We start from the raw sequence: 24,517 nt of genomic DNA on the forward strand, positions 1-24,517 counted from the left end.
GAGACGTGCTGCTCAGGGCCCCACAGGAATGACAGGCTTCGTCCTCCAGCAAACAGCCTTCAGGGAATCCCCCACCCTGGGAGCAGCCTCGGCTGAAGAGAGCCACTTTGCCCAAGGGTCACAGCCCTTTTCTGGGTGGCTCCCATTCAGTGACTGATTGACAAGCAGCAATGGAGGCCTGGTCCTTTGTCCCACCTTGAGTCAACTCTGCAGGGCACCTTGGCTCCAGGCCCCGCCTCGGGTTGGTCCAGACAGTCATTTGGCCAGCACTGCAGCCTGACCTCCCCATAGTTCAGATCTGCCTCCTTCTGCTCCTCTCCTCGAATGTTCTCCCAAGAGTATCTTCTAATGAGTATCATGTAGTGATCTCTGTCTCAGGGGTACCCAGCCTAAGCAGCGTGTGTGTGTGTGTGTGTGTGTGTGTGTGTGTATGTGCGGAGCTGTATCTTCCAAGTAGTCATGTGTGAGTGTGGGCATGCCAGTGCTCTCCATGCAGTGACCTAGAGGCCAGGCTGGTCCCTCTGACAGCCCAAGCAGGTTCCTGGGGGCCAGGAACAGAGAGGATACTGGGGATTTGGTGCTGAGGTTGGGATCTGAGGCAGACAGAGAAGGTTTCCTCCCCATACCATGCTTGAGCAGCCCCCATTGTGAGTATAAGGGACTCGAGAGAGGGCATCAGGGGAGTGGGGGTCCTTGGTGACCCCATATCTTGTGTCCACCCCTGATGGCTCCAGGCAGCTCAGGGGATCCTCAGTCACCCTGGCCCACGTCTCTTCCTCCTGACCTCCAAGGCTCTTGAGTCTAGAATGGATTTTTCTTCAGCCTGGACCTCGCCTTGTCTTGCAGAGTCAAATGCACACCACACCATCACCCTGCATCCAGGCTACTCCCAGCAGAGTAATCCTCCAAGCCAGAGCGCCCACCTCTTCTCCTAAGGCCTGGATGTGGGCAGGTCCTCTAGAGAACATGCTGCAAGAGGCCAGGAGCAGTAGACTGGGGGTTGGAGGTCAGTCTTGGGGAAGGATCGAACGCAGGCAAAGGTAGAGGTAGGCGGGGACAGCAAGAGGCCCAGAGGGCACCAGGTGTTACAGAAATGTTTATTACAAGGATAAGTATATACAGTAATGGGACATTAAAATTGCTGATCCTGGGCCTGTGAGACTTCGGGGGATGCAGTGAGTGGAGGGCTGGGTAATGCCTGGGCTCGGGGAGGATGGTGGACAAGTTGGTGGGTTCACAGCCCCGAGCTCCGGATGGGGCCCCGGAATGACCAGGTCCACAGATCATGCACAATGAGAGCCATAGCTGGAACCCTGGCAGGTCTGCCCTCCCAAATGTGCTCCTCCTGCCTGTCTGGGTGTTTCTAGAATTCTGAAATTTCCCTATTGGCTAAGAGCGTTAAGAGCAGCTCTGAGCAGGGATGCCGGTGAAGAAGGTCCAAGGCTGACCAGGGGTCCACCACTGACCTCCAGCATTCAGAGGTGGGATACAGGCCTGATCTTCCTCTTCTCTGAGTTGGTGGAGCCCTCAGTTTGGCTCCAGCTGGATGTTTTAGGCGTAATCCAAACAGCTCCGAAACTCCTGTGGGAGGCTCCTGCCACATCCCCGCCCACAAATACTAAGGGTCATCCCTTAGTATTCCTTCAATACATTCTCTATATCCATCTAGACCTTGCTCACCTCCTCTAGGAGGCCCTCCTGGGCTGTTCAGCTGCCATGCCAGCCCTGTGTCCCCCTCATCTACACTCACTACACAGGGTCTCCTCGCTACACTCCCCCATGGCTGGATCCAGGATCCTTCACTCAGTGGCTGCTGGACTGATGGCACTCTCTCTCTCTGTCTGCCTGGCATGGTGCCAGCTCAGAGCCCCTGGAGGAATCCAGAAAAGGAGGATGGGGACAGAGAACAGGAACAACGATATTCCAGGGCCCTCCAGACTCTCTGTCATCTCATCTGCCTTTCGTTCCTGCACAAAGATGCTCCAAGAACCTGCTCTCAGTACAGTTTACCCACCCCAGGCGCCCCCTCTCTACCTAGAATCTACTCTGTCTTACAAGCCCACAGAAGAGGTAAGCACCCTCTAGAACCAGAAAGACCAAGGGGGTCCCTTTGTGTGTATTTCCTTTTTGGCTGGCTGAGGTCTGGGCATCACAGGCCAGAGAGTGGAGTCGGGAAGTTCAGGGAGACCCCAGGTGGAGACTCCTGTGTGCTGGAAGGCCTGGGTCCACTCCTCTGCCCCCCAGGCACCCCTTTCTATCCCTGTAATCTGCTCTTCTCTGCGGAGAGGTTAGCAGAGTTGGGTAGTGGGTTGCCACAGGGCAGGAGACCCTTTGGGGAATGAGCAGAATGGGGAGAGCTCCCAGCCAGAGGCAGTTCTGTCTGGATGGCCAGTGGTCAGCCCTACCCTTTCTGGGACAGAGTGATGCCCCTGGCCCGCTCTAGGCTGGTGGCAATGGGCAGGAGGAAGTGAAGGTCGTGCCCCGCAGGATGCAGCCTGGGAGGCCTCCTCCTGACAAGCCACCCCCATGAGTTGTCTCCCCAGAGAGTCTGCTCCCCCCAGCACCCCCCACTGCCTCCTTAGGCAGAGTAGGGGAGTCAGGACGCCAGGCCTTCTAGGCCACTAGCCATGGCCATTCTGGGACATGTAAGCTGCCAGGGCCACCACCACGGCCACATAGAGACCAGCCCCCACGGCGATGGAGAGTGTGGCCAGGAAGAGGGCCCGGCGGGAGGTGGTGTTGGCCAGGCGGAAGTCCCCCTTGGAGATGGCCTTGCTGGTCTAGGGAGAGAGAGGCGCTGGTGAAAGGGAACATCTCCATGCCCAGCAAAATAGCCCCAGCCCCCCAGGCCCTGACCCCAGGTCCCCTGGGGAGGGAGGGTGGCCAGAGCAGAAGCCCTGGGTCCCCACGGACTCTTACCCCCTGGGAGAAGTAGAAGGCGGCGATGCCCAGGGGCCAGAAGCAGCACAGCATGGAGAAGATGGTGAGACCCAGGTGGTCCCTGGGAGGCAGCGTAAGGAAGTTGTCTTCACTTTCACTCTCCGTCGATGTGGCGTCACTCTGCAAAACACGAGTGGGCTCTTGTGACCTGGCCCGGGACACCCGTCGGCAGTGGTGTGGGGCAGCGGGCAGACTCATCTGTCGTTAGTGGGAGTGTGGGTTGGGCTCCAGACTCTCTACCAAAAACCTTGACAATGGTTCGATGATTCCACCCTTAGGAATTTATCACTAGGAGGAAAGACTACAAGTATACACATGCAACAATACATGCACAAGTATGCTGCTGCTAAGTCGCTTCAGTCGTGTCCGACTCTGTGCGACCCCATAGACGGCAGCCCACCAGGCTCCGCCGTCCCTAGGATTCTCCAGGCAAGAACACTGGAGTGGGTTGCCATTTCCTTCTCCAGTGCATGAAAGGGAAAAGTGAAAGTGAAGTCGCTCAGTCGAGTCCGACTCTTAGCGACCCCATGGACTGTAGCCTACCAGGCTCCTCCGTCCATGGGATTTTCCAGGCAAGAGTACTGGAGTGGGGTGCCATTGCCTTCTCCATTGCACAAGTATACATGTACTAGAATGTTCATTATAGGATAGTAACTGTGAAAGATCAGGAACAGTCTCAATGCCCAGTGACCAGGAGATTGGGTTAATTCGTGGTGGAAGAATTTACAATGGGATACCATGTAACCCTTAAAATTCACCTTGGTAGAAAATGTTAGATTATGTGGAGCAAATACGTTGCTTAGAGAGGAAAATTCAGTTACAGAAATATGTATAGCAAGAACTCTTTTGGGGCGGGGGAGGTAGAAAAAAACGTAAGTAAAAAGACTGGAAGATCATTCACTAAAATAATAGCTATCTTTGAATAACTTTTTGCACTGACTTTAAATTGCTTATATAATTAAGAAAACAAGAACCAGGTGGACTTTCCTCAAAGACCAAAAGTTCATAGATGGAGGGATGAATGGACAGACAATGTTTATCTATCTATATGTATAAGGGAATATCATTCAGCCACAAAAAGAAGAAAATCCTGCCATTTGGGCCAACATGAGTCTTGATACATTATGCTAAGTGAAATAGTAGTAGTAGTAGTTTAGTAACTAAGTTGTGTCTGACTCTTGCAACCCTATGGACAGTAGTCTGCCAGGCTCCTCTGTCCATGGGATTCTTCAGGCAAGAATATTGGAGTGGGTTGCCATTTCCTTCTCCATGCTAAGTCCAAGACAAATACCATTTGATCTCACTTATATGTAAGATCTAAAAAAACTGGACTCATAGAAACAGTGAGTAGGTCGGTGGTTGCCGGGTGCTGGGGAGTAAGAACAATGAGGAGAAGTTGGTTAAAGAGTAAAAACCTCCAGTTATAAGAGGAATAAGTTCTGGGGATCTGCTACAGTGTGGTGAGTGTAGTTAATAATACTGTATTATATACTTGAAAGTTTCTATGAGAGTAGATCTTAAATGTTCTCATTGTAACAACAGCAAAATGGTAATTAGGTGAGGTAAAGGGTGTGTTAACTAATCTTATTGTGGTAAACATTTTGTGATACAACCATGAATCAAATCATGGCATTATATACCTTAATGTTACATAGCAATTATATCTCGTTTGAACTGGAAAAAAAAAAAAAAGAACAAAAAATGCTATTAAAAAGGCAAATAAATAGTCATAACCTTTAAAAATTGTGAATCACTATGTTGTACACCTGAAACTTACATAATATTGTACATGAGCTTCAATAGAAAGATACCTTAATGCACTAAATAGTAAAAAAAAAAAAAAAAGATTAAACAGTCAGCTCTAACTAGTGTTTCTCAAAGTGTGGACAGCATCTGTGTCAGAGGGCCTTTTCTTTAGTAAAATACAGATTCCTGGGGCCCAAGCCGGGCCTACAAAATCTCAATACCTGGAGGTGGGCCTGAGAATCTGCATTTACACACACGTGCTTACCTCTTCCTCCTCCGGGTCACCCTCTTGGCCTTGGAGCTCCTCTTGAACCCCGTAGGACACAGTCTGGATGGCGACATCCTCTTCCGCTTGGCCAGGTTCCGTGGACCGCTCCATAGGCCCAGCCGGGGGCTCCCTGCCCTCTGTGAAGCTGGTCTCACAGCTGCCTGCCCGGGGCTCCTTGACCTTGTCCCTCCCCAGGAGGCAGCTGGGCCTGTACCAGGCCTCCACAGCCAGCTGCAGGGACCCTGGGTCCAGGAGCTGGTGGGCATGCGCAGGGCCAGCACCACCCAGGAGGTAGGAATAGATCTTCTCCCGGCACGGCCAGGTGGGAGAAGCCTCGGGGTAGGGGTAGGGGCCATGGAGGTGCGTGGGGCTCCGAGGCAGCAGTGGGTTCTGTAGCTCACTTAGACTCTCCATGGTTCTGGGGGCAGCTCCAGGGAGGGGAGCCCCAGAACCCTGGGACTTGGTGGCCAGTTGAGCCGTCCTCAGAGGGCCTGCTGGGGAGAGCAAGACAGAAAGACACTGCGGCCGGCATTCTGGATGAAGGACAAGTAGTGAAGAGCACAGACTCTGCAGTCTGACTTGCCCTGGTCCCTGCCTGGACCACCAGCCAGCCGTGGGACCTTGAGCTGGCTACTTAACTCAGATCCTCTGTTTCTTTGTCTGTAGCAGACCTTACCTCATAGAGTTGGGTCATTCATTTATCCATTCACCGCATCGTCACTGAGCATCGGTGATGGCCAGGGGCTGTACGGATGCTGGGGATGAAGCAGGGAGAGGAAGAAGGATGTGCACTCGGTCTTCCAGAGCTCACAGTCTGGTGGAGAAGACCCCTGTCCTGAAGGGGAGGTACAGCAGAGGGTGTCAGAATGCACGACGGATGGAACTGACACAGAGGTGCAAGGCGAGGTTTGGAGCTGAGATCTGAAGGAAGAAGATGGGTTGACAAGGCGAGGGGAGAGGGGGCACATTTCACACAGTGGGCGGATAAAAGCTGGTTGGTCTGAGAGCCGGAGATGAGGCTGGTGTGGCTGTGGGTACAGAGAAAGGTGTGAGACTGACTGCGGGGCCAGACGGTGCAGCCCTGTTGAGGTCAAAGGGGCCCTCGGGGGTCTTGGTAGGGTTGATAGGATGAGACTTGGGTCCTGAAGCCTTCCTTGTGGCTGTATGTGGGGGGTGGCTTGGACTGACTGTCTCATGGATAGGAGGCTTTGCCGTGGCTTCTGATAAACTGAGGACCACTGAAACTCTATGAGCAGATGGAGAAACGGGGGGTGGGCCTTGGGAGATACTGTCAGGATCGGTGGCAGGTGGATGCTGCATTGATAGAGGATTTGTTCTCAGGTTGAGTTGGCCCATGTTTAGCTCAGAGCTCGCCCCATGCCACGTGCTCACAGAGGTCAGCTCTTCCTGGTGGAGGCGCTTCTCCCCAAGTATGGTCTTAAGGGGTGCTCCTTAGGCTCACCTCCCTTCTAAGGCAAATTCTGGGATCTGGGGGAGGGCTTAGGTCACTGCCGTATGGAGGAGGCATGCTCATCAACCCAGAGGCCTCACTGCTGCTCTCTCCTCCTTCCTCTCCAGAGGTCAGACATGCAGGGAGGGGAGCCCTTGGACTACAGTGACATGGAGGGGCTCCTTCCTGCTGATGGGGAGCTGGGCATCCAAGACAGAGGCCTCACAAGGTTACATCCATGTCTGGGCTCCTCTGGACTGATTCCCAGCAGGGCTGGACCCTCTAACCCCCTAGGCCAGCTTCTGAGCCCCTGTCTCAGCCTCCCCCCACCAGCAGATGTGAGCCACAGACGTAGAGCTAAAGGACATGTGACCACAGGCTCGAGGTTTGGGAGTTAGATACACTGAGTTTCCATTCCTGATCCACGTTAGCTTTTTGATCTGACAGTTTCCCCATTTGGAACAAGAGGAGTTGGATTAAACAGCCACTGATGTCGATGGTGGCACTAATATACCACAATTCCATAGCTTCGAGGAGCCCTCCAGAAGTGAAATTCCCCCACTCCCTGTCCTCTGTCATAGTCAGGAATAGATGAGCACACTCAGATGAGCCCAGGGGGTGCAGGGCTCACCTTCCCCACCACGGCCCCTCCAGCAGGGTCAGGGAGGCAAAGGGACGCCAAGACATCTATTTGCTAGATGAGCCATGGAGCCAAGGGGTCGTTGCCCAGCTTCCCAACTCCCTCTTGGCTGCCTTCTCCCAGCCCTGCCCTTCCACCTGGCCCCTGCCCCTGCTCACCTCACCTACTCTCTGGGCTTCCATCCATGTGGGCAGAGGTGGGCAGGGGCCTTTCTGAGGGATTAGGGCTGGGGAGACCAGCCCTAGGGTCCTCAGAACAAATAAATCCATCAAACTCACCCCTGCCCTATGCCCTGCATCACCAAGAGGCTGCACTGTCATCCCCTAGGGGCAAAGGAGGGATACTTGTGACCAGGAGTCAGGCCCTGGAGCTCTGAGGGGTGTTTGTGGGGGCCCTTATCCGGGGCTGGCAGGGGTGGCTGTGTCCCAGCCCATCACCCAGTTCCTGCCAGTCACCCTCTCTTGGTCAAAGTACACCCAGCTGAACCTCTGAAACCCAAGCCACGCAGCCTTTCCTGGATCAGTGTCCCCCCACCCGCCAACACATGCCCTGGTCGTGCCTTAAAGTAGAGATCAGCACTTCATGCACAAAGGTATATGAGCCTGGGTTTTCCACCACAGGGACAACCCGGAAGCCACCTGAATGTCCAACAACTGGGGGCAAGTTAAATAAATTATGGTGCAAAAACAACGGTACAGGGCCTTCAAACAGGTTTGTAAAAAAAGAATAATATGAGAAAATGCTCTCTGCAGATTCAGTGAGAAGGGAGAAAAGAACACTATATGTGCATGTGATCTCAACTCCGCCAAAATGTCAACAGTGATTATCTCCAGGGGTGGGAGCACAGGTGCTTTTCATTTTTTTTTTTAACACCACATTTTTTTCTGTTTTCCACATTCATTTTTTACGATGAACATGCACTACTTTTAAATCAGAAAAAAATTAATGGATTTCTTCTGAGCCAAATTATCTAAAATCAGTTTTAAACCTCCCCAGGCTGGAGCATTCCTTCTGAGAAGGAATGAGGCTGAGCACAACATCAAGACCTGCCCCCAGTCCAATATGCACAGAGAGGCACAAAGCACGCATACACAATTACACACACCTGTTTTCATAAAGTAACCAAGTCACAGGCTGCAGCACCTGCCCACAGTCTGGCTAAGGGTCATGATTCTCTTAACAGGTCATGTTCTTTCCATCACTTATTAGGGTCACACAGGAGTTCACTGGGCTGACTCTGGGGACCCAGCTCTGAGTCCTGGCCCGCAGGAAGTGGTGGCTGGGCTCCAGCCCAGCCTTCTCTGGCCTTGGCCTGGCCTGACCTTTTGGCCTGTTGCTTAGGGTTGCCTCCCTCTGTTCCCTGGAATAAAGGACTAGCATTCAACGCAGAACAATTTTCACTCTCCACTTTGGCTGCCTGGTCTCTCCTGGACTGTGGTCCTTCCACACTGTGTATGGTACTATGTACACGCTCACTTACTGGTGAGCATGTTTGTGTGTGTGTGTGTGTGTGCAGGTGTGCACTCTGCTCCAGAGGAAAGACATGAGATGTCTGGGATTCTGAATGTAAGAAGGGTGCTCCAAACGTGTGGTCGTGGCTGGAGGTCTGGGCCATGCAAGAAGAGGGGAGGAGAGGTGGGTCTGTGAAGCCAGGTCCCCGGCTTGTTTCCTTTTGAGCTGAGAACTGAGCTGGGCTCTTGGGTGTGCCATGATGATCTGGGGAAGGAGAGCCCACTGCCACCTCCCAGACGAGGGACAGGAAACTGTCCAAATACAGCCTCCCAAGGGGGTCTGATTGCACTGGAGTCCAGTCACGCAGTGTGACATCAGTTTGCTTATCTATAAAATGTATGGAAAGGATAGAAGGGGTTGATTTTTAACAGCTCAGCTCAAGATGACCCTAGGATTCTACTGGGAGAAGAAAGAAGAAGAAGAACTTATACTTACTGAGTTTTTTGCCACGTGCCAGGAAGTGAACGGTTCTAAATGCTCATTTTGACTCTGTAATTCTAGCGGGAAAATAACAATAGGACAGAGGGCTTCTTTTCCAGCAGTTGCAGACTAATTTGTGTTACACAAACCTGCCTACGAAAGCCAGGGGAACTATGAAGGCACTGAACAGTCACCAAGGAAGTAAGAACTTGAAGGGTCAAGGGGCTAAGGACAGGTGAGCCTGACCTTTGGCAATACTTTTTCCCTCTTCCAGCAGGGAGGAGGAAAACTGGAGTTCAGGAATGGTTAAGGAAGAAGGGCTCCAGTAAACATGTCCAGTTTTCAACTGGGACCACCTTAGGGCTACCCATTGGGAGCAGAAGAAAACCAGTAACAGATCAGCCCTCCTGAGGACAGAAACCATGCTTTGAATCAGCTCTGCTCCTAACTGGATTAAGGTGATCTGCATATAACCTTGCTGTTTACCAGAAGCAAAAGTTGTCTTCAGGCAGTGGTTCTCAAACTAGCCAGTCTCAACATCACCAGGAGGACTTGTTAAACCCAGACGGCTGGCTTCCACCCTCAGAGTTTATGATTCCAGGATGGGGCTTGAGAATTTTCATTTCTATCAAGAATCTGGGTAAGTTGAATCTGTTGGCCCAGGGACCCATTTTAAGAACCATTGCTCTGATGATCACAGAAAGAAGAGTAAAAGAATATACAACTAGTGAGATAACAGACATGAAATAATAAAGGTATTTAATTTATCCAAAATGAGGCAGAAGGAATATAGAACCAGTGAGACAAATAGAAAACAAATAGTAAAATGTTAGACTTACACCCAACTATGTGAGTAACTATATTGGAAGTAAATGGAATAAAATTGCCCATAAAAGACAAAGATAGTCCCATACTGTATTATTCCATTTATATGAAATTCTAGAGAAGGCCAAACTATGGTGACAAAGAGAAGATCAGTGGTTATTAAGGGCCAAGGTGGGGGTAGGGGATAGACTGCAAAGGGGCATGAAGATTTTTGGGGGTGATGTTCTGTATCTTGATAGTGGTAGTGGTTATATGACTGCAGGTATTTCACAAAATTCATTGAATTGTGTACTTAAAATGAGTGACTATTACTGTATGTAGATTATATTCCAAAGATGATTTTAAAAAGAGACGAAGACTAGATTTTTAAAACAACACAATCCGACAATATGCTACTTAATAGTCAATGTACCTTAAATATAAAAATACAAAGAAGTTTAAGGTTGAAATAATAACATCTCACACTTAACTAAATTCTTACTGTGTCCTAGGCACTGTTCTAAATGTGATGTATTCTCTCATTTAATCCTTATGGAAACTCTATAAATCATTATCTCTGTCATTGTCTCCATTTTACAGATGAAGACACTGAGGCATAAGAAACTTGTAAGTGCCCACAGGCACGCAACTGGTGAGTACTGGACAGGACATGAGCCCTGATCCCAGAGTCTGACCTCAGAGTCACTTTGCTTTGCTGCCACTATGTGTTGGCTGCCATCTGTTGAGTGGTTGCTTTGTTCTGGACACCATGGCAAGTGCTTCAAATACAGTATCTCATGTAATCTGTCCTCTTAACATGGGTGAGGGGGTTTGAGACTCAGAGAGGTTTAACAGGTTTTCTGAGATCACACAGCTGGAGAGCAGCAGAGCTCCATCTGACCCAGTCTGTCTGATCAGAGCTCTTGCTGGCCTGAACAGCATCAAGTTCTCTGGGATTAGCTCTCGGGGATGGGGCTTGGAGGAGGTCTGCTGCAGTGAGAAGAGGCAGGGTGAACATTGCTAAAAAGAGACCACATGGACAGTGTGATGTGGGACCAGGAGTTGGGTCGTTGTCCGTGGGATGGGGCCGGTCCTTATCATAATGCTGCAAAATCATAATAGCTACTTTTTACTGCATCCTTATGTGAGCCCCGTGTTTCACACACTGTATTTCAAACATGTACAACAACTGATGAAATTGGCTATTATTATTTCTCATTTTCAGATGAGGAAACTGAGGCTCAGAAAGGTTAAGTAACTTGCCCAAGATTAAACAGTATCAGACCCTGGAGTTGAACCTAGGTTTAACTGAGTCCAACACCTGGCCTTTCAGAACCTACCTGTGTGTAGAGGGTTGTGATAAATGGTGTGGGTGTGAGAATGGCAAGGACTTGGTCTTGAATGGGTTAAAATCAGAGACCTTATTGAAGGGAATGGGAAATGGGAGCTTTAGGAAAAGATTAAGAGATTTGGGGTGATTTAGCAGCCCAGGGATGGCTGCTTAGATAACCTTAAGGTCTGGATTCAAATAAATACAGAGCTATAGTGAGGAAGTTCAACCTCTGACCACTATCTCTCAGTGCAACAAGAAAGACTGCTTCTTAACTGGAAGATAAAAGCCAGAACTTCCTAGCAGGGCAGAAGATTAAATAGAAATGATTACAATCCAGAGGAGAGGTGCCGTCTTTAAGAATAGGTGCTAGACCAACTTCCAGGCAGATAATATGTAAACTGTTCTGTAAACTGTGAAGTCCTGTGACTTGAGAGGCTGTTAGTAGATGACTTGGGGCTGGATTTGATGATTTCTGGCCTGTAAGCAAGAGAGCCACCAAGCCAGCTTCGGAGTCATGGATGCTGCTTGTTGCATCTGACAGCAAAGAGAGAAAGAGTCAGGGGTCAGTGTGGGAGTGGGAGGCAACAGAGTTGAGAGAAAATGGGAGATTTAGCTTTCTTTGCTTCAGTTTCCTCCTCAAGAAGCTAACACAATTGATTATCCTTTCTTTCTCTTCTGTTTTCAAATGCTCCTAACTCTTGATCTTCTCTAATGGCACTTAAACATATTGTCATTTCCCTGGCTTAAAAAAGAAGTCGTGATGACTGCACAACCTGACTATCAATCCTTTGACTTTCCTCTCATCGAGAAGTAGCGGTCTATGTCCCTCCTTTCTAATCTCAGTGCGTTTGTGACTGCTTTGACCACATAGCACAGCTAAGATGATGCTATGAGACTTCAGAGGCGAGGTTACAGAAGGTCATGCATCTTTCACCTTGCTTGCTGGAGTACTCACCCTTGGGACCCTGAGCTGCTCTGAATTACCCTGAAGCTGTCAGACTGGAAAGGCCATGTATGTGATGCTCTGGTTGGTGGAGCCTGCTGAACCCAGCCTTCTGGTCAACCCAAGATGCCAGACATGTGAGTGAAGCCATCTTGGACTCTTCAAGCCAGCCCATCTGTCCGCTGAGGACCACTGGGTGACCTCTGCCCATGCCACATGGAATGGAATAATCACACAGTTCAAGCCTGCGTGAATTTCTGACCCTCAATGTCATGAGACAAAATAAGATGTCCCTTGTTTTAGCCGCTAAGCTTTGAGGTAGTCAGGCAGAAATAGAGAGGAGGAACATTTGTCTTCCATGCCACCCCCCCCCCTCAGCTCTAGTCCTTCCCCGCTCCTTTACTTCACAGCTATGCTGCTCAGAAACTTTGTCTCCACCCACATCAGAATACTTCAGCTCTCGGTTCAAAAGTCACTTCCTTAGGGAGGTCATCCCTACATCCTCAGCCTAGATTTAGGTTGCTGGTTATCTGCTTTCCAGGCTCCACCTCTTTCTTTCCAAGAGCTTATCCCAGTCTCTATTTACATACGTGTGATTCCTTGATTAGTGTCTCTCTCCCTCACCAGATCGCCTGAGCTTCAAGAGGGTGGGGACTCCGTCTGCTTCCTCATACTTGCGGCCCCTGGCCTGGCATATAATAGGCACTCCATAAACAGTTGGTCTCACGAATGAATGAATGAATTAGTGAATGAGTGAACTAGGTGGGCTGAGTCTCCTCCTTAAGAAACTCTTTCCAGGACCTGGGATGGATGGAGCACATCTGGCTGGGGCATATTTAGTTTTGTACAATAAACACTTCTTAAGCAGTTCGGACCAGTTTTTAGAATGCGAAAATCAACCAGAAGTGGTACCTGCTTTGAGGAGGAGGGGAGAATACAGACTAGCAAATACAAGGTTTCAATGCCATGGAGTAAGTTGTGCTAGCAGGACATGGAATGTTGTGGGTAAACTGATATGGGACTCCTATCCTGAGAAAGGAGTGGAGGTGATGAAACTAGGAAAAGGTTTTCACAGCAGGTGACATCTGAACTGAGTCTTGAAGGGAAAAGATGAGTCATTAGGTGAGACAATGAGAAATGAGTATTTCCAGCAGAGGAAACAGCACAGAGGCATGGGACAGTGGTCTAGAGGGGAAGTCAGGTGGCTTGATATTGATGGAATCAGGCAAGGGAGGTGGGAAGGCCTTCAATTCCTTGCAGAGAAGCTTTTTATTCTGGGCAATGGGGAGCCAGTGATGGTTGTTGCAAGGAAGAGATATGGTCATGCCTGTGTTTTAGCTATGGTTTCTTCTAGTAGTCATGTACGGATGTGAGAGCTGGACCATAAAGAAGGCTGAACACCGAAGAATTGATACTTTCAAATTTCTGTGCTGGAGAAAACTCTTGAGATTCCCTTGGACTGCAAGGAGAGCAAATCAGTCAATCCTAAAGGAAATCAACCCTGAATATTCATTGGAAGGCCTGATGCTGAAGCTGAAGCTCTAATACTTTGACCACCTGATGCAAAGAGCTGACTTGTCGGAAAAGACTCTGATAATGGGAAAGACTGAAGGCAGTAGGAGAAGAGGGTGACAGAGGATGAGATAGTTGGATGGCATCACCGACTCAATGGACATGAGTTTGAGCAAACTCTGGGAGATAGTGAAGGACAGGGAAGCCTGGCATGCTGCAGTCCTTGGGGTTGCAAAGAGTTGGACATAACTTAGCAACTGAACAACAACAACTCTGGGTGGCAGCAGTGGCTAGAAAGGATTTGAGGAGTGTGAAAACAGGAGTTTGGAGTCTATTAAGAGGCTATTGTACAATGCGGGCAGAAGGGGATGAGGACCTGAACCTGATGGTGAAATGGATGGAGATGAAGGGTAAAACCTGAGGAGTAGTTAGGAGGCTAAGCGAATAGGATTTTGAGACCAACCATAAGTGAGGAAGAGAGAGGAGCAAGAATGACCTCCAGGTTTCTGGTTTCTTTAACTAAGTAGAAGGTAATGCCACCAACTTAGGCAAAAAATCTAGGGGGAAGCTGCTGCTTTGAGAAGGCAGTCTGAGCATGAATGTCCACCTCTTCTCTCTCTTAAGATTCCATTAAGATGACAGGATATATTTTCAAAATAATGAAATCACAACAAAACTGGAAAACAGAAAAGATTATCAGTGGACCAGAAACACAGAGGAATTTCTGGGAGATACAAAGCAGATGAGATTCCTTGGTGAAGAAATGAGTACAGAGGCAGTCACAGTCCCAAACACCAGAGGTAAGAACAATAAACATTCAAAGGAGAGGCCTATTAGGGAAACAAACGTATCCAACTTCAGAGGAAATACATGCCAGCAGCCTATATTAGTCAATATCTTTTTCATTCATGAGTCTGAGATAATGAAAAATAGCTATGTGACAATAAAAGAGAAAGATTAAATAAACAAATATAAAACCAACCCAACAAGAATTCTAAATCATTCAAATTATAGAAAATATATATATAAATTTTTTTCAATTCATATCCTCAGACAGATGTAAGAGGATGTTGCATCCATAAAACAAGAATAGGCTGCTATGAAAAAGGAGCAGTCAAAGAACAACAAAGTATTTTAAAAATTTAAAATAATTGTTTAAATTCTTAAAAATTCAATTGAGATTCTGGATAATAGAATGGACACTGTTAAAGATTAACTTTTTAATGTAAAAGAAGAAGTTAATGAAATTTTCCAAGACATAGAGCAAAAAGACAAAAAGATGGAAGATATGCAAGTTAAGAGAAATGGAGGAGAGTCCCAGGAGGTCAAACATTCATCTAACAGGAATGTCAGAAAGACAGAACAGAGAGACTGGAGGGAAAAAAATAATAATTAAAGAAGCAAAAGCAGAACATGATTCCTGAGCTGAAAAAAAAAAAGAATATTTAGATTGAAATGGGTCACCAAGTACCAAGCTGAAAAAATGAAACATACACAGATGGAAAGAATGAGAAAGAGAGTGATGAGTTTGGTTTTGAAGTGCCTTTGGGATACAAGAGTAGGAACCCCACCTGGGGCTTCATCTCCATACATCAATTGCCAGGTGGACAGTCAGGTGTGGAGAGAGATTTGAGAATGAAGAAGGACCTATGGAGAGTGAAAAGAGGGCTGAGGAGGAAACCCAGGAAAGATTAACAGCTGGAATACTTCTCAGCTCCCACAGGAGGCGTCTCAGTTGCTCTTTTCTTGGGAACTTCAGTTCACCCTCTGTTTTATCCACTGCCACCCTGAACTCCCATAGGCTGGACTGGCCTCTTTCAGAGCAAAATATGCTTGCCTTAGGGGTGGGTTTGTAGCTGACAAAGGTGAAAATTGCTGGGAGGATTGGAATGGTGATACCATTACACAAATTAGTCCATTTTCAGGTGGAAATCAAATCTTTATTCTTGCTGAAACAATCTCTCTCTCCACTGAAGCAGCTCATTCCCAAACACTTAGAAGCAAACAGAGCATCTAACAGTGGAAGATAACACATCTGAGCATTGGGCCCTTACTCTCTACTTGGTTTGCTTGGGGCAAGGGTTGAGGCTGAGGGCTGGCAGAGGAGCTACAGGGAGGAGGAAGAGAGAATAAAGAGGAGGCAAGAGAAGAGAGGACCTGGTTACAGAGAGCAGAGATGAGATCAGTCTTTTGTGTCCCCTTGCTTGCAGCAGAGGGGGGCTTTGCTCCAGGCAGGCTGTCCACCCAGCCCCTGAGAAGGGAAGGAGCTTGTAAAATACCAAAGGTTTAAAGATCTGGGATATTTCTTCTCCCCAAAGTGAAGCCTATTCCTTCTACCTTTTCCTCTCTGGAGTGGCGTACTTTAAGGCTGGAGGTCCCTCTAGGATGCACAGATGAGTTGGCCTTTTGAATTTGAAAGTAATTAATAATGTACAGATTTCTCCAGATATTCTCTACCTCTGGCATCTTGTGTGTGCCACCAGGGGAAGGGGCCTGCATGTGGGTATCTCAGTTTCAGTCTCTTGCTTCACACACACACACACACACATTATTATTTAATGACCATGTCACATTGATCTCCTCCTCTTCCTCCTCACCACCCACCCCTCTACTTCCAGCCCCAAATAACTGAGATTAGCCAGTCATGTGCCAGGGTTGACTCTCTTTTTTCCCTTTGAGGCCTTGTGAAGGGGGTCAGAATGGGAGACTCAGTAGGGAGGGGGCTGGAGGGGAAGATAAGAAGTAGTCAGTGGGCAGATTTCCCCAGTTGGGAGAGGAGCCAGATGTGTCTGCCTGGGTGACCAGAGGTGCCCTGCACCCTGACACCTCTGAGTCTGAGAAGTCTACTCAGACTGCTGCAGAAGCGGGGCGGTACATTGTTCCAGCCCCAGCAGCAAGCCAGCACCCCCAGAGACCAGTCACACAGGAAATAAAGCCCCTTTCCATGCTTTCTACTGCCACCATTGCCATCACTTTGTTGTGAGGGTTAGTGACTGCCCATTAACTCTGGAGAGCTGATTCTTGCCAGTGCTGCACCAACAGCTGGGAGCCAGAAAGTGCTGACATGGGGGAGGGGTTGATTCCCCCACCCTGGCTGGGTGCTTGCAGGGTAAGTCTGGGAGGTCACTGGCATGGCTTACTCAGCTCTACCCAATTGCCAATTAGCTAAGGCTTTTGTGAACATCGCTGGGCCTGCCGCAGTTGAGGAAAATTATTGTCAGAGAAGCTCATTTTGTTTTCAAATTAAAAAACTCTCCCCAGGGATGGATCTTTCCTGACTGTCCCCACCTCTAGTCTTAGGAGGGGGATCCCAGTCAGGAAAGGTGCCTAGGAGAAGATGGCCTAGGACTGGGTCCCTGGCCCTTGGCTACACACAGGGGTGTTCTGGATTGAGGGGTGGGGAATGTTTTCCTGGCCTTTGGGCTTGGAGTCAGGGACCTACCCCCTAGTTCAGCAACTCTGTAAACCTTCATGGCATTCTCAGGGAAATAAGGAAGAGAGGGAAATCTTAAGAAAACGCCAAAAATATAAATGGCCTTTTTTGGTTCCTTTGCTTCCCTCTACTCCATTAAAAAAATCTGATTCTTTACTGAGAGAACATAACTTACTCTCCAAACCAGGTTAATTAAGTCGGTCTTCTGTGTTCAAGGAGAACTGAGGGATGTGAGGGCTTGGGACAGCCCTCAGAGAGCCGCACAGAATATCAGGAATCTTTAGAATCTTAAAACTCATCTCCCTCAACCCTCTCCTTTGACAGTTGAGAAAACTGAAGCCCACAGAGGGGAGAGGAGATGCCTGAGATAGTGGTAGATCTGGGACCAGAACGCAGGGCTCCTGACTTCTAGTCAAATGCTTTTATAAAACTTCATTCTTTTATTTTACACCCAATTACTGAGTCCTTACTATCTTCCAGGTGCCATGGGGGAGGGGAGGTGTGGAGGAAAGCAAAGAGATGAAAACAACACAATCCTTGCCTTCAAGGAGCTGTTTCCCTAGATCTGTGATTCTTGGGGGAAAAAAAGATAACAAACTAAGTTAGACTCTCACCCTATATTGTCTTCTATAGGTGATGATGGGAGAGGAGAAGGGGAGGGAACCCTTTGGGCTCCTCAAGATTTACAAGTAGTGCTTCCCTGACTCTGGGACCCCAGAAGGCCAAGGACAAAGAGAGCCAAGGTTGGGCTGGGAGAAAATGGGGGTAAGAGTGACAAGGGTTGGGTCACTGCCAGCAGGCCTGACTGCTGGATGGGGACAGGCACGCACACTTGTATAGAGGCATACAGTTGACAAATCTTAAATCTCGGATTTGTTTCACTGATTCCTACGGCAGTTCCTTGAGGTGAACAGAGCAGCTACTTTATCCTCACTTGACATATGAGGAAACTGAGGTTCAGAAAGGTTAGGTAACTGGCCTAAAGCCAGTTAATGCCAGCGCCCGGCTAGGAACTCCTAGTCTAGTGCTCTTTCTGTGACTGTCAGGGGAGAAGTTATGCTGGGTTGAGAGGATGGGGATAAAGCAGTGGTCAGCCACAGCGATAGGCCAGTCTTCCTCTACACAGTTTCATTTTGATCACCACGTTCTGCCACTCAGAGAACTCTGTTCTGAAGAAATGGAAGCACTTTGCAGGCCTGAATGAGCTCATTCAGCACTCTCTTGCCAGAAGGAGGGAGGACTCCAAATAGAGGCTCTGTCTAGGGTCACCAGTATACAGTCACCTAAGAGAAAATGGGACTCAGGTTCCCCACCTCTGCCCTCATGCACCAACCAGTGCACTGCAAAACCAGCCTTCTTCCATGAGAGTCAAGAGGGCCACAGGAAAAATACTGAGGTATCTTCTGGTACTTCCCTCCTTCTCTGGAGAAAAGGGCCTGGCCTATCTGTTGGCCCAAGGGCCATTTCCCGGGCAAAGAAATCTTGAGGCAGGGGGACCACAGCCCACCCTAGTCACCCTGATGAGCAGGCTTGCAGGAGGAGAGGGGAGCTTAGTGAAGCGGCTCAGGTTTCCCTAATGTCGCTCAGGGACTGGGGTACCAGGAGTCCTAGAGACTCTCTTCGGTTCCTTATGAGCAGGATGTCTCAGAGCTGCCTGAGGTCGGGGTCAAGGCCTGGCGGTGTAGGGTCAGGGTACCTGGGTGCCTGTGTGGGCCCTAGTCCCCCAGGCCCCTGCCAGCATCTCCAGCCTGTAGGGGGAGGGGGACGGATGGACTTGGCGCGATCTCGGGCTGGAAGGAAGTCAGAGCCCCCATCGCTGAGAGGGGTCCCACTGCCCTCCCCAGCTCAATCCCAGCCAGGCGCCTAGCTCTGCGCTCCCGCTGCGCCCCCAGACGGCTCCTTACCTGTCCCGCCGAGGGCAGTCCCACCTCCTCCGCGGGGCTTGGGGGGCCCGCCGGGCATGAGCCGGGGAGCGACTGGCGCCCTCGCCTCGCGGCTTCGGTGAAGCTCCCAGAAGGGCGCCTCTGCTCCCGGCCCCGGGTCCCCGCCGCCTCCGCCGCCGCCGCCGCCGCCGCTGCTTCAGCACCGCGGACAGCTCCCGCCCGCCGCCCGCCGCCGCCGCCGCCGCCCGCCCAGCCCGGCTCGGTCCCGGGAGCCCCGCATCCTGACCCGGCCCCGCCGCCGCCGCGCAGCCCTCACTCAGCTCGGCCCGAGGCGGCTCCGCGCCGACTTGGGAGAGCAGTGAGCAAGGTCCCCCGCCTCCCCGCCTCCCGCCGCCGCCGCCTCCCTCTCGCCTCCGTGCTCCCTTCTACGCTCCGGAATCAGCCCACCAGGCACTCCGGACCCGCTCCGGGGCGGGGCGGGGCGGGGCGGGAAGTCGCGGGGAGCCCAGAAGAGGCAGCCGAGCGAGGGGCGCGCCACTGGAACGGGCTTCTCTGGTTCCAGGAGCTGAGCCGCCTTTCCCCAGACCTTTGCCTCAAACCTACTCCCGCATTTCCCCGGGAGCTATGGGCGGTGCTCCCATTTTGGAGCCCTGAGTTTTAATAAAGATCTGCACGCCCCCCCATCCCCAAAAGAAAAACAAGCAAACAAAAGCCACTTATAGGGCACCTACTGTATACCAGACACCATGCTGAGTCTTAACGTTTTTTAACCAATATCATCTCATTTAATTTTCTTAACTCTATGAGGCAGTATTTTTTTTTTCTTTCCTTTCTTTCCTATTTTATACATGAAGACACCAGGCTCATAGAGATTAAATCTCCTGATTTAGAGATCTCAGTGCTGTGCTGGGAAGTGTACAGGCTCTAAAGACTGTGGGCCTAAGATTTGGTCCTAGTGTCTCTCCTGTTAACTATATAACTTTGAATAGTTACTTAACCTCTCAAAGCCTTGAGTTTCTCCTTAGAGAAATGGGGGGAGCTGAATCACCTTGCGGGGTCATATGAGGACAAAGTGAGATGGCATATGTGACACGTTGGCCCCAAATAGGCCCTCAGTGGGTGAGTGTTCCCTTCGGTTCTCCCGGAAGGGTCCCTGATATCCTCAGATGCCAGCCAGGGTTTCCAGCTGCTTTGTCTCCCTGATTGTGCTGTTCTTTATCACCCCCACCCCCACCCAATTTCCTTTTTTCAAGCATGAGTGTATCAGCATCTTGAGTGTTATGAGTGGATGAGGCTGTTTTTTTACAAGGTCTTGAGTCTCATCATAGTACCAGGAAGTTGGGAAAGGAGAGGATTTTCATTTTCTGAAAGTAAATAGAGGCCTGCAAAGTAAACCCCGGAGGGACTTCTCTGGTGGTCCATTGGTTAAGAATCCATCTTGCAAAGCAGAGCTCAGGGTTTTAATCCCTGGTCAGGGAACTAAAAACCCTGCACATTGTGGATCAACTAAGCCCACTCACTGCCAAGTACTGGAGCTCATGTACCATAACTGCTGAGCGTGTACACCGCAACTAAGACCTGATGCAGACAAAATAAATAAATAAACAAATGTCAGAGCAAGCTGAAGCTGGGTCTGGGGATGGAAGGAGTCACTGAGAGCCAGCCTCTGGCAGCAGGAATTCTCCCTCCCCCATCCAAGAATACACAGCGCACTGAAGAGTGGTCTCCAGGACGCCCTCACTCCCCACGACATGGAGTATCTACACCAGTTCTATTGAACTCCTAGCATCCACTGCAGGAGCCAAGAGCCCCCATCATGGAGTTTGGGTCTGCTTCTCTTCAGGAGTGGGCAGGGCACTCCTCAAGCTCATGGTCTTCCTCTGTCTTCCAGCTAGTATTGATTGGTGTTTAACATGTTGGATGTTAAATATATTCTTGCTTTTCTTGCCCTTGCCCCATCGGTGTGGAAGTCCCAAGGCTAGGAAGGCTCTTGGACTGCTCATCCTGAGGGCCATATAGTATCTGCACAGACACCCTCCAACCCTACCCTCACACTGTCCCTTGTGTCTAAGTGCCCTCTTGCTCCTTAACTCCCCTCTGGCTTCCCCTTCACAGGGACTCATGGCTCCCTACTTGGCCTTTTTCTTCCTCTGTCTCCCCACCACCACCCCATTCTGGCTTTGCTCCACCTCTGGGCTGCATACAGAATTGCTAATCAAATGGATAATAAGAAGGCCAGTGAAGCAAAAGCCACATATAAATTTTAAATACTAATGTTGATAATTATATACTGTTGCCTGGAGGGAAAACTTGAAGTGAGGCCGCTGGTGTTGTATCAAGGGCCCTGGTCTCTGGTCCACCAAAAGACCTGAGTTCTAGTCTGCTCTTTGTCGTGAATTTGGCTGTTGGACCTTAGGCAGTTGCCTCATCTCCCTGGGCCTGTACTTCTTTAGGATTGCAAGCCTCTTCAGCAGCTTTGAGGAAACCATAAAAGCAATCAAAACCATGTGAGTCTTGTGATAGAGAATGGTGGGCCAGTGCAGCAGTACAAGTTTATTTTAGGGAAATTACCTTTTATCCTTCTCAAGATATGGGAGGCATCTCAGGAACTGAAAAATCTGCAACTGTGCAGAGTTTCCACTCCATTTGCCATACCCTTCCTTTCTTTCTCCATTGAGCCTTTCCTGCTATGTAATGAAAGTCAGTTCCCCTGCTAGACCCTGAAAATATAAAGTATAAGTCATAGTCTGGATCCTTGAAAGAGCTTCCATGAAGGATGGCAGTGGGACTTCCCTAGTTGTCCAGGGGCTGAGACTCCACGCTCCCAATGCAGGGGGCTGGGTTCGATCTCTGCTCAGGGAACTAGATTCTACCTGCCACAACTAAATATTCTGCATGCTGCAACTAAGACCGGTGCAGCCGAATAAATAAGTAAATAAATATTTTTAAAGAGAGTGGTGGGGTGGCTGGACATGATAAGCAGCAATTCTAATGCATCAAGAGAAATACTATCATAGGGTAAGTGAAAAGTGCACAGAGAAATGGATTTCCTTCGTGGTCTCATCGTTAAGAATCTGGATTCAATTCCTGGTCAGGGAACTAAGATCCCAAATGCCGTGGAGCAACTAAGCCTAACTAAGACTGCACGCAGCCAAATAAAATAAATAATGTTAAAAAAATATTGAACAGAGAAGGAAATGATTAGCTAGCTCTACCTGGGAAAGTCCCAGGAGGCTTCCTGGAGGTGGTGACATTTGAGTTGAGTTTTATTAAAGGATAAGGCATCCATCAGGCAGGCCAGGAGAGGAAAACATTCTGGGTAGAAAGGCTGGAGTGAAGAGATGAGGCTGGAGGACAGATGAGAAAGCTATAGCAGAATCCAAGAAATGGTGTGAACATGAATAAGGCAGATTCAGCAGGAGCGGGAGCAGGGGATGGGTTTGAGACACTTCTGGGGGAGAACAGAGTGGAGAGATTTATTGTGAAGGAAAGGGTAGGGCATCAAGGGTAATGTTGGGATCTCCTGCTTCTAGGAAGCTGATGTTACCTGCAAGAGGGCAATGGTGGGGAGGTAAGAAAACTCTGCTTACCCTGGGTAATGCTAATGAGTGTTATAAATCCCTCAGTTTCTAAGATTTTACACTGTTTCAATTTTATTCTTTTTTTAGTTCCAAGCAAACTTTCTGAACCTCCTCACTCCCAAACCTCATCTTATCTTGATTGTCTAAGTGGGAAAGGGAAAGGTTAGGGCTTGGAACAGGAGATCTCAGTGGGGCTGAGCAACACTGGAAGCCTTCCTGGAGGAAGCAGCAGGTATCTTAGCTGGGACCAGAACAATGCCCACAGATAAGTGATAGAGTAGGCACTGGGTGAAAACCCTGGAAGAGATGTCTTCATGTCCTGTTCTGCTCCCACCTCTCTGACATTCCCCGAACAGAATAACATGATGGGCTCCATTTCTTTTGGAATTAGCTCCAGTTGCTAATCTCTTTCCACCTGGGGACTTTTCCTTCATAAGCTCTTTCATGCACAGACTCTTAGCTCTTTTACAAGGGGTTGATTTGCTTACAACATTCCCTAAGGAATATAAATCAGCACTAAGTGGAGGGAGATCTGCTCAGCTCACTACATCAATAGGCCACATATTGGAAGAGATGCTCCCCATAAGGAGGAAGGCAAATCCCACCCTCATCCCTGTCCAAGTCCAACTCATGTTCAAGGCTACATGGCTGAGACCCAGAAAGCCCTGGGTTGGGGTGGAGTGGTGGTGGGGAGACAAGCTGGCAGAGTGCAGTGACAAACAGGTCTTTGGGCTGCTCATTAGCTAAATCCTGTTCCCATGGACATGGCTCCAAAGCAGAATTCATTCCTGGGTATAAGCATAACTCTGGACTCAAGATGGCTTCCCTGGTAGCTCAGCTGGTAAAGAATCCACCTGAAATGCAGGAGATCCCAGGTCGATTCCTGGGCTGGGAAGATCCCCTGGAGAAGGGATAGGATACTCACGCCAGTATTCTTGGACTTTCCTGGTGCCTAGATGGTAAAGAGTCCACCTGCAATGCGGGAGACCTGGGTTTGATCCCTGGGTTGGGTATTCTTGGGTTTCCCTGGTGACTCAAATGGTAAAGAATCCACCTGCAATGTGGGAGACCTGGGTTTGATCCCTGGGTTGGGAAGATTCCCCTGGAGGAGGACATGGCAACCCACTCCAGTATTCTTGCCTGGAGAATCCCCATGGACAGAGGAGCCTGGCAGGCTACAGTCCATGGGGTTGCAAAGAATTGGACACGACTGAACAACTAACCACACACTGGACTCAAGAGAGAGCACTGGAGATCTTCACTGTTTCTGAATCAGACCCTTGGATTAGAGGCAGACCTTCCTCCCACTCCCTCACCAGCAAAAGGGTGTGTAATCTGTTTCTTAAACTTCTTTGGTGGCCTTTGGAAGTTCATTACCACAACTGTTCACTTCTCTCCATAGGAGAGTACAAAACTAAATTGCAAAGGCAATATCTTTTTTAGCAACACACCAATTCATGCCAGAGAAAGGAGATGAGGAGAGTTCTCAGCACCACTTCTGTGGAACTCCCTGCCCTCCTGCCAGCCACAGGCTCACTCAAGTCTGGGAAGGAGAATGGGCGAGAGGCAGAACCAGAGCATACGGTGGAGGAACACAGCAGCTGCAGATGGCGCAGTTCAGAACTCCACCATCAACTCTGGCATCCACAGGCTGCCTCGGGGGCATGTGAGCATTGGCTCATTGGCAGAGGAACCTGAACTGTTGGCACTCCCCCACTTTTCCAGAGCGTGTATGTGTGGGGGTCTAGGGGGTGGGGTGGGGTGGATGGGAATTAGCAGCAGAAGCAGCAAGCAGACCAACTGGGTTTTTAACCTGATGCAATAATGAAAACAAAAATGAGTGAAAGAATAAGAATGCTTGATGTTTGCCTTGCACGCTACAGTTTCTTTTTTAAAAAAAATTTTTGTTTGTTTATTTTTGGTTGTGCTGGGTTTTCATTGCTTTGAGGGCTTTTCTCTAGTTTCAGCAAGTAGGGGCTACTCTCTGCTTGTGGTGCATGGGCTTCTCATCAAGGTAGCTTCTCTTGTTGCTGAGCACTGGCTCTAGGACAC

General features: G+C 49.3%; 1 protein-coding gene across 1 annotated transcript in view; it reads right to left on the reverse strand.

Annotated features, from left to right (window-relative positions):
* Nucleotides 1-1,078: 1,078 nt before the first annotated feature.
* Nucleotides 1,079-24,517, reverse strand: part of SYNDIG1L (synapse differentiation inducing 1 like) — a 58,648-nt gene continuing 35,209 nt past the window's right edge. The window contains exons 2-5 of the mRNA XM_081509194.1: nucleotides 5,631-5,875; nucleotides 4,952-5,448; nucleotides 2,920-3,060; nucleotides 1,079-2,780 (exon numbers count right to left, since the gene is read on the reverse strand). Of these exons, the coding sequence (XP_081365320.1) occupies nucleotides 2,622-2,780; nucleotides 2,920-3,060; nucleotides 4,952-5,368 (717 nt within the window). The 5' untranslated portion in view covers nucleotides 5,369-5,448; nucleotides 5,631-5,875 and the 3' untranslated portion in view covers nucleotides 1,079-2,621. The remainder of the gene's footprint in view (nucleotides 2,781-2,919; nucleotides 3,061-4,951; nucleotides 5,449-5,630; nucleotides 5,876-24,517) is intronic.

The sequence above is a fragment of the Giraffa tippelskirchi genome, chromosome 7, assembly GCF_054371585.1.
Source record: "Giraffa tippelskirchi isolate mGirTip1 chromosome 7, T2T-mGirTip1v1.2.pri, whole genome shotgun sequence".
Lineage (NCBI taxonomy): Eukaryota > Metazoa > Chordata > Mammalia > Artiodactyla > Giraffidae > Giraffa > Giraffa tippelskirchi.